We start from the raw sequence: 10,301 nt of genomic DNA, 5'->3' as shown, positions 1-10,301 counted from the left end.
ATTTTGGGAATTTTAATTTTCAAAAACCAGCTAGAAGCTCAAAAACTGCTCGAAATAGTTCGAAATGATTTTCACTCGAGTCCAGGAATCTCATATCCACATTAGAATTGTTTTACATAACCCCCTTTTCAAGAAAAACCCATTTTTGGACCCCTCGAATGATCTTGGCTCTTTTGTATGGAGTCTCTAAATTTGAAAAAATGAAAAAATCTGAAAAAATCGATGTCTGTGTAGAAATGTTTTTAAAATTTTTCATTTACATGCAGAATCTTTCTGAACAAACGCTTTTTCAAGAAAAACCTTCCCCACGGTCTCCCAAATCATGTTGGTACCCTATAAAGCTCATCAAATTCAAATTATATCTGGATGACATTCTATACTATGAGATGAAAAATTTTCAAATGGGTAATTTTTACCAACAGAAACAGACAATCAGTTTTCATCTTTCACGATATTTTTCAATTTTAGGAGATTCATAAAAGGAGACCAACATTATCATTTAGAGTAGAGGACCAGAGGGTGTTTTTCTTGAAAAAGTGGTTGTCTAAAAGTAGTGTGCTCAGAAATGAAACATTTTCAAAAAATTAGTACAGATATGAATTTGTTATTTTTTGTTGATCACTTTTTCGGAAAAACTTTTCCTCAGCCCTCCGGCCTCCACCCACACCCCCCTACACAGAGACTTCCAAAGTTGAAAGTCTCACATTAGATAAAATTGTAGAAGAATTAGCCCAATCAAATAGCAGAAAAAAATAGATGAACCCAAACATTATGGCGATCAAAGGTTTTTTTTGGTGAATATTGTCTAGGATGGTATGCTGAACAACATACTAAAAGTTCCCACCCCTACCCCACGAGCTAACCCCCCCCCCCCTAAATCAGTTTTTCGTTAAAAACTCCTGAAATATTGAATTTTGAGTAAAATGAGCTCAGTGATCATTTCATCTCCTCTCCAATACCTATCAAATGAGCTATCGACCAACTCCTTAGCCTCAAGGGGGTGGCGCTACGACCCCTCAAAGTGACGTGATTTTAATAATTTTACATTTTATGACATGGGACTTGCAACCTGTTCTAATTGATAAAATGAAGTCAAACTTGAGGAATGGAATTCTTTTGGAAGCTAGAGTTGTCCTCTGGAGTGAGGAGGGTCAAAAATGAAAATTACAGAAAGGTCATTTTTTGGAGGGGCATAACATGACCCCAAATAGATGAAAAGGGTCCAAAGTCATACCATCGGACAGTACCACATCTGTGATCAATATATCTGAATTTCAGCTTCCTAGGTCATCCCCATCCCATTTAAAGTGGAATTAAGGTGAAAATCCCCTTATTTTGCCCCTATTTTCGGAGGTTTCCATCTTAAAAAGGGTGGGGATGACCTAGGAAACTGAAATTTGGATATTTCGATCACAATGAGACTACTGTCTGATGGTTTGATTTTTTGGACCCTTTTCATCCATTTGGGGTCATGTTCTGCCCCTCCAATAAAATGACCTTTCTGTAATTTTCAACTTTGACCCTCCCCTCTCCAGAGGTCAACTCTAGCTCCCAAAAGAATCCCATTCCCAAGTTTGACTTCATTTCATCAATTAGAACAGGTTACAAGTCTCAAGTCATAAAATGTAAAATTATTAAAATCACGTCACTTTTGAGGGGTCGTAGCGCCACCCCCCTTGAGGCTAGGGAGTTGGTCGACAGCTCATTTGATAGGTATTGGAGAGTAGATAAAATTTTCATTGAGCTCATTTTACTCAAAATTCAATATTTCAGAAGTTTTTGACGAAAAACTGATTTTGGGGGGCTTTGATCCACTGTTGGGGGGTTAGCTCGTGGGGTAGGGGCGGGGACTTTTAGTATGTTGTTCAGCATACCACCCTAGGCAATATTCACCAAAAAAACTTTTGATCCCAATTATATTTGGGTCAAATTGCATTTTGACTGGGCTAAATTGAAAGATCCTGCAGGAGGTTCTAGAATGACCAGAAATGGTAAAATTCGATTAGGAGGCAAGGGGGGGTAGACATCAGTTTCGGAATTGATTTTCATCGCTTCTACTAATCGTAAAAATGAATAAGTCAGTAGACTTTTTTTTCAAGCATAAAATCGCCGGATATGATCAATATTTTAGATTTTCAAAAATTCCCAAAAAATGAATTTTCCTTGCAACTCAAGTTGCCCATTCCAAATTGGGAAAAGTTAACTCGAGTAGCTCAGTTGCTCGATACTCATATTTTATTTTTCAAAAAAAGTATTTCGAGGCATGGAAAATCACCAGAGGTTCAATTGACATTTTATTATTAAGTAGGTAAGTACATATTTTCTTGCAGGTTTTTTTTTTTAAATTTATCTCAGGAGCAAATTTGCAATATCAGAGGTAATTTCTCCTCTGATATATTTACGTCTATATTTTTTTCATCCCCTTACACAATCTCAGATGCCATTTAGCCCAATTTATTCACCTCCTTTCGAATACTCAATTTAAATTATGACTCATTTTGTGCAGCAATTTGCAGCGATTTCGATGTCTTACAAACGTATGTACCTATTTCAATAATGAATGAAATGGTTCATTACCAAATTACAAAACAAGACTTAGAATCCGAACGTTTATTTTAATTTTTAATGTATAAAATCGATATTACTAAACCTGTGTTGCTGGATTAGAATTTCAACGTGAATTAAATAACTTAGATTAGAATTAAATCTAAATGGGCGAAGGTAAGTTTGAAATCTAGTTACCTACTCGTGAGCATATAGATCAAAAGTCATTTTGCCCCATTGAGATTTGTTATTTTCTTATTTATTTTAATTTTTTAGAATGTTTGAAAATTCGATAATTTTTTATCGTGAATCGAATCAAAATGCTTTTAATTACGATACATTATTCAATGTTATTTATGCAGTTGGTTGTGTTCCAAAAATACCATTGTTAGTGTTAATAGGGATTGGGGCTGATGGAGCAGAAGCAGATGAAGTGGCATTGGTAGGAACAGATGTAGTATTTGTCGGAGCAGAAGGACTGCTGGATGCTGGTGCACTGGTAGATGGAGCACTAGAGGCGGAAACACTGGTGCTGGTTGAAGGTAAAGTGATGCCCGAAGCAGAAGTTCCGGAAGTAGTGATGTTGGGTGCAGGAGCTGAAGTTGATGTTGCAGCTCCTGAAGAACTTGTACCGGATCCGCTTCCTGACCAGGTTGAGCTGGAACCACTTCCCCAAGTAGAACCACTATTACTTCCTGAGCTGGATGATGATGACGATGAACCAGATTTCGACGATGTGTTTGTTGCAGGTACTGAGAAGGGCGGGAAAGGAATAACCGAACCATTCGACGAACTACTGGGGAATAATCCAGGTATACCTATTCCAGTCCATCCAGACTGGCTCATATTTCCTTCACTGCTGGGTGCGTTATAAGAGGAGTAATTGTAATCGCCGAACGTTGGCCCTGATCCGGACGGACTCAGCGGTATAATAATAATTTCTTCTTGCATATTAGGGCCGGTATTGTAGTAATAGTAATCGTAATAATCGGATCCATTTCCGGTTTCGTTTCCACCGTAATAATCGTACCCAGAACCAGTTCCAAACACTGAATCAAAGAAGTCGCTTAAAACGCAGGTTATACCACAATCGTTATCTTGGCCACTGTTGGCAGAGGAGCTGCCGATCATGGAGCCGTTGTAAGTAATATCGCATAAAATCGGTGCGATGAATTGTTGAACACCGCACAAAAAAGAAACAACAATAATCGAAGAGAGGAACTTCATTTTGACGTTACTCTTCAACACCTTACTGAATTCAACTGTGACCTCGGTCAAGTTGAACACTGCTGCGATGCAGCAAAATTTTGAAATTTTCACCTACCAAAATGTCTTATTAGCGTTTTACTTTTTACACAGTTTTTTCTTCGATTACTGCGAAAAACCGTGTGAAGAAAAGTAGTAAGATTCTCAAGTACGAGAATTTTATTTACGTCACCAAACCAATAGATAGGTATCATATTGGCTTTGTGACTCATGCAAATAGAATATTGATCATCTCTTTTAAAAAAATACCGCCCATTCATCCTCTTCGCCCTCCACCCCCCCCTGGAACCAAAAAAATATGATAATAAGTTTTTGAGGTTCTATCCTACATATGACCACATTTTTGAATTTGAAAAAAAAAATTCCATGTTCGCTCCACTTGTAGAAAAAAGTAAAAGTAGAATAGATAAGTTTGTCCTTTTGTCATATTGACTGATAATTTTTTTTCCTCTACGAACTTTGATTTTTTACTTATGCGAGAGGAGGGAGAAACGAAAAATTTTCCAACCCATTTATTCAAAATTTTGTTCAACCATTTTCAAAATTACACTCGTCGTTGAAAAATGAAAACTTGAGACTTTTCAGCGTACCTAGAATATTATGTAAAACTGAATCAGACAACAACAGTTTAAAGTTCAAGCTTAATTTTTTCACTACGCCTACGATTGATCTCATGAGATGAATATCGCAAATGAATCGATTTTTACAATTCTATTAATCGATTATCGATCATGATCAATTGTTTATCCGGAAGCATATACTTCACATTTAAAACTAGAATCAATTTTTTCACATTGAACACGATTGATCATGTAAGATCGATAATTGCACATGAATCGATTTTTACAATTCGATTAATCGATAATTGATCATGATCAATTTTTTTCTGAAAGCATAAATACTCAAACTGAGGTCAATTTTTTCACATTAAACACGATTGATCATGCAAGATCGATAATCGCATATAAATCGATTTTCACAATTCGATTAATCGATTATCGAACATGATCAATTTTTTTCTGAAAGCATAAATACTCGAACTAAGATCAATTTTTTCACTTTAAACACGATTGATTATGTAACATCGATAATCGCATATGAATCGATTTTCACAATTCGATTAATCGATTATCGATCAAGAATCATGATCAATTTTTTTCTGAAAGCATGAATACTCGAACTGAGATCAATTTTTTCACTTTAAACACGATTGATTATGTAAGATCGAAATGGCACATGAATCGATTTTTATAATTCGATTAATCGATTATAGATCATAATCAATTTTTTTTTCTGAAAACAAATACTCAATCAAACTAAAATCCAATTTTTTCACTTTGAACACGATTGATCATGTAAGATTGATAATCGTACATGAATCGATTTTTACAATTCGATTAATCGATTATCGATCGTGATCAATTTTTTCTGAAAGCATAAATACTCAAACTAAAATCAATTTTTTCACTTTGAACACGATTGATCATGTAAGATCGATAATCGCATATGAATCGATTTTTACAATTCGATTAATCGATTATCGATCATGATCAATTTTTTTCTGAAAACATAAATACTCACAAACTAAAATCAATTTTTTCACTTTGAACACGCGATTGATCATGTAAGATCGATAATCGCACATGAATCGATTTTCACACTTCGATTAATCGTTTATCGATCATGATCAGTTTAAGATCCGGAGGCGTATTTTGTGGGACGAAAACAATTTTTTCATTACGTCTACGATTAATTTCATGAGATCGAGAATCGCAAATGAAACGATTTACACGATTCGAGTAATCGGTTATTGATCATGATATCAATTTTCAATCTTGAAGCACATTTTTAAAACTAAAATCAATTTTTTCACATTGAACATGGTTGATCATGTGATATTGAAAATCGCAGATTACTCGATTTCTACAATTCGACTAATCGATTATTAAACATGATCACTTCCAGATTCGAAAGCGTATTTTAGACGTTGAACTTGATTTTTTCATTTAAAAAAAATTATTGATCGATTATGGAATCGATACTTGATCACGCATGAATCGATTTTCGATCCGAAAATTCACTTCTGAAAGTTTCGTCAGGGATATGTGTTTTTTGCATCAAATCTAAAAATGAAATCTCATTGAGAGAAATTCTAAACGATTTTTTTCAAGTTTTCAAAAGTCTTATATTACCTACATAAAAATTGTAGAGGAATCAAAAAATCGTGCTGCAGGTTCTAGAATGAGCAGAAATGGTAAAACTCCATTGGAGAGGGGGGGGGGGTGGAGTTAGATGCAGTTTCGGCATAAATTTTCATCGTTTCTACTAATTATAAATGAATAAGTCAAGTCAGTAGACGTATTTTTTTCAAGCAAAAATCGCCAGAAATGATTAATAATAGATTTTCAATAATTGTCCATTACAAATTGGGAATGGTTATCTCGAGTAGCTCAGTTGCTTGATACTCGTGTTTCATTCACCAAAAAGAAGTATTTCGGGGAAGGGAAAGGCTTAATTGGAATTTCATCATATTTTCCTTGCGGTTTTTTTTTTATTTTATTCTAATTCATCTCAGGAGCAAATTTGCGATATCAGAGGTAATTTTTCCTCTGATATACTTATTTACGCCTGAGTTTTTTTCATCCCGTTATACAATCTCAGATACCATTTAGCCCGATTTATTCATCTCCTTTCGAATATTCTACATTATAAATTATGACTCATTTTGTGCAGCAATTTGCAGAGATTTCCATGTTTTACAAACGTATTTCAATAATTGAATGAAATGGTTGATTACCAAATTACACAGCATACTTAAAATCCGAACGTTTATTTTAATTTTTAATGTATAAAATCGATTTTATTGAACTATTACGCACTTATAAAATATTTAAACCTATATGTTGCTGGATTAGAATTTCAACGTGAATTAAATAACTTAGATTAAAATTAAATCTAAATGCATGTAGGTAAGTTTGAAATCTAGTTACCCACTCGTGCGGGGTAACAGGATGCAGATACCTTTGAGCAAACAGTGAGGTGTAAAAAATGAATCATATACTCGTAATGGAATGAAAACCTTGTGGACTATAGAGATTTGTAATTTTCCAACTTATTTCAATTTCTTAGAATGTTTGAAAATTCGATAATTTTTGATCGTGAATTGACTCAGAATGATTTCAATTACGATACATTTTTTAATGCTATTTTCAAGCAGATGGTAGTGTTCCATTACAAAAGACCATTCATAGAAGTTTGGGATAATGGAACTGGAACGGCTGCAGTAGCATTTGTAGCAGTTGCTGTAGGTGAAACGATGCCTGAAGCAGTAGTGTTGGATGCAGGTGCGCTGGTTGAAGGAGCTGAAGTGGAGGATGTTGCAGCTCCTGAAGAACTTGTACCTGACCCTGAGCCGGATCCACTTCCCCAAGTAGACCCCGATCCACTAGTTCCTGACCAGCTTGAGCCGGAATAACTGCCCGAGCTAGTTCCACTACCAGATGTCGAAGATGTGTTTGTTGCAGGGAGTGAGAAGGGCGGGAAAGGAATACCAATTCCACTCCATCCAGACAGGCTCATATTTCCTTCACCGCTGGATCCGCTATAAGAGGTGTAATTGTAATCGCCGTACGATAGCCCCGATCCGGACGGAGTCACCGGTATAATAATAATTTCTTCCTCAACAACAGGGCCGCTGTTGTAGTAATAGTAATCATCGTAATAATCGGATCCATTTCCAGTTTGGTTTTCACCGTAATAATAATAATAATCATACGCAGAACTTCCAAATATTGAATTGAACAAATTGCTAATAGTGCAACCTATGCCACAATCGTCATCCTGGCCACCGTTTGCAGAGCTGTTGATCATGGAGTCGTTGTAAGTACCATCGCATAAAATCGGTGCGAATTGTTGAACACCGCATAAAAAAGAAACAACAATAACCGAAGAGAGGAACTTCATTTTGACGTTACTCTTCAACACCTTACTGAATTCAACTAAGTATAAGTATAACCAGGTCAACTTGAATACTGCTGCGACGCAGCAAAATCGTAAAATTTTCACCTACAAAATGTCTAATTAGCGTTTTACTTTTTACATAGTTTTTTCTTCGATTGCTGCAAAAAACCGTGTAAAGAAAAGTACATAGTAAAATTCTCAAGTACGAGAATTTTATTTACGTCGGCAAACCAATAGATATCGTATTAGCTTTGACCTTTTTGTAAAATCTCGGACGATAATTCATGGTTCCAAATTGTGATTAGGTAAGCGTTCATAGAAATTAGGTTCAAGAACGTGACTCGTGAAAATAGAATACTGATCATCTGTAAAAAAAAAAATACAAAAAAAAAACACCAACCATTCATCTCTCGGCCTCCCCCTCCTTGAACCTGAAAAATATGACATTAAATTTTTGAGGTCCTATCCTACAAATGACTGTATTTTCGAATTTTTTTTAAAATAAAATTTCATGTTTGCTCCACTAGTAGAAAAAAGTGAAGTATAATAGGTAAACGTCTTTTTGTCATTTTAACTGATTTTTTTTTTTTTTTGTATGAACTTGAATCTTTTATGCTATGAAGAGAGGAGGGAGAAACAAAAAATTTTCCAACCTATTTTTTCAAAATTTTGTTCAACCTTTTTCAAAATTGCACTCGTCGTTGAAAACTGAAAACTTGAGACTTTTCAGCATAACTAGAATATGTAAAATTGAATCAGACGACAACAGTTCAAAGTTCAAGTTTGATTTTTTCACTACGCCAACGATTAGAGATGTGCAGTCTGAAAAGTGAAAAGTATTTTTCTTTCAATGAAAAGTTGAAAAGAAAAGTTCCTACTTTTCATTTCACTTTTCATTTCAGTTTTCACTAAAACGAAAAAAGCGAGTGATCAATCAATTTACTCGTCAGAGAACACTGACCTCATTGATAAAGTGAAATATCAAGTTTCAGTCTCGTCTCCACTCCTCCGCCTTCGCAATTCAATTGCATTTTGATATTTTTCACAACATTTTTTTCAAAACAGAAAAACCCAAAAATATTAGAGGCTTTAGAAAGGCTCAAAACTGCCACTATTCGATAAAGTAGGTAGGAAAATTTGATTTTGTTTTTTTGTCTGTTTTAGATAGGCAAAAAAAAAAAATCAATTTGAAGCATTTACAGAGAACTTTAACATGAGAATCGCGCGATTTACTTTTCACACTTTTCAATGAACTTTTCACTTTTCATTTCATCAAAGTTACTTTTCTGAAAAGTGCACATCTCTACCTACGATTGATCACATGAGATCAAATATAGCAAATGAATCGATTTTAATGAATCGATTAATCGATCATCGATCATGATCATGGTCAATAAGGCTTTTGACGTACTGCGGGTTGCATATCGGTTTGCCTGATTTTTATCGGTTTGGTGGGCATTCTTATTAGTGAGTATCAAAATTTCATTTTTTGAGCAATTTTCACAAGGTGTTTTTGAAATTTATAGCTTTTATTTAGTTTTTCCTTCAATTTTAAACACTGTTAAATCCTGTGATGGAAAAAGATCCGCTCTTTGTCAAGGTTCAAAGACATTTTGTCAACTTCTTTAAAACTCGATGAAGAGAGGATCTTTTTCCATTACAAGGTTTAACAGTGTTTAAAATTGAAGAAAAAACTAAATTAAAGCTATACATTTCAAAAACACCTTGTGAAAATTGCTCAAAATATGAAATTTTGATACTCACTGATAAGAATGCCCACCAAACCGATAAAGTTCAGGCAAACCGATATGCAACCCGCAATACGTCAAAAGCCTTATTTTTTATCCGGAAGCATATAACATTTGAAACTAAAATCAATTTTTTTACTTTGAACACGATTGGTCATGTAAGATCGATAGTCGCACATGAATCGATTTCTGCAATTCGATTAATCGATTATCGATCATGATCAATTTTTTCTGAAAGCATTTACTCAAACTAAAATCAATTTTTTCACTTTAAACACGATTGATCATGTAAGATCGATAATCGCACATGAATCGATTTTCACAATTCGATTAATCGATCATCGATCATGATCAATTTTTTTCTGAAAATATAAATACTCAAACGAAAATCAATTTTTTCACTTTGAACACGATTGATCATGTAAGATCGATAATCGCACATGAATCGATTTTCACAATTCGATTAATCGATCATCGATCATGATCAATTTTTTTCTGAACCCATAAATACTCGAACTAAAATCAATTTTTTTACTTTGAACATGATTCGATTAATCGATTATTGATCATGATCAATTTTCAATCTAGAAGCACATTTTTGAAACTAAAATCAATTTTTTCACATTGAACATGATTGATCATGCGATATCGAAAATCACAAATGAATCGATTTTTACAATTCGATTAATCGATTATGATTACTTCCTGATTCAAAAGCGTATTTTTGATGTTGAAATTCATTTTTTCATTTAAAAAAATTATTGATCGCATGGAATCAATACT

General features: G+C 34.3%; 2 protein-coding genes across 2 annotated transcripts; both read right to left on the bottom strand.

Annotated features, from left to right (window-relative positions):
* Positions 1 to 2,898: 2,898 nt before the first annotated feature.
* On the bottom strand, positions 2,899 to 3,675 carry LOC135834007 (secreted protein C-like). Its single transcript, XM_065347846.1, has one exon. The coding sequence runs from the start codon at positions 3,673 to 3,675 to the stop codon at positions 2,899 to 2,901; it is 777 nt and encodes a 258-aa protein (XP_065203918.1).
* Positions 3,676 to 7,041: 3,366 nt separating this feature from the next.
* LOC135834006 (counting factor 45-1-like) lies at positions 7,042 to 7,773 on the bottom strand. The gene has a single exon (XM_065347845.1). The coding sequence runs from the start codon at positions 7,771 to 7,773 to the stop codon at positions 7,042 to 7,044; it is 732 nt and encodes a 243-aa protein (XP_065203917.1).
* Positions 7,774 to 10,301: the final 2,528 nt, after the last annotated feature.

This window comes from Planococcus citri, chromosome 2 (genome assembly GCF_950023065.1).
Source record: "Planococcus citri chromosome 2, ihPlaCitr1.1, whole genome shotgun sequence".
NCBI classification, from domain to species: Eukaryota; Metazoa; Arthropoda; class Insecta; order Hemiptera; family Pseudococcidae; genus Planococcus; species Planococcus citri.
Note: the sequence above shows the minus strand (reverse complement) of the source record. Positions and strands in the feature narration are given on the sequence as shown.

Coding starts and splice junctions, on each gene's coding strand:
- LOC135834007 (XM_065347846.1), bottom strand. CDS start 3,675: ATGATCGGCAGCTCCTCTGCCAACAGTGGCCAAGATAACGATTGTGGT.
- LOC135834006 (XM_065347845.1), bottom strand. CDS start 7,773: ATGAAGTTCCTCTCTTCGGTTATTGTTGTTTCTTTTTTATGCGGTGTT.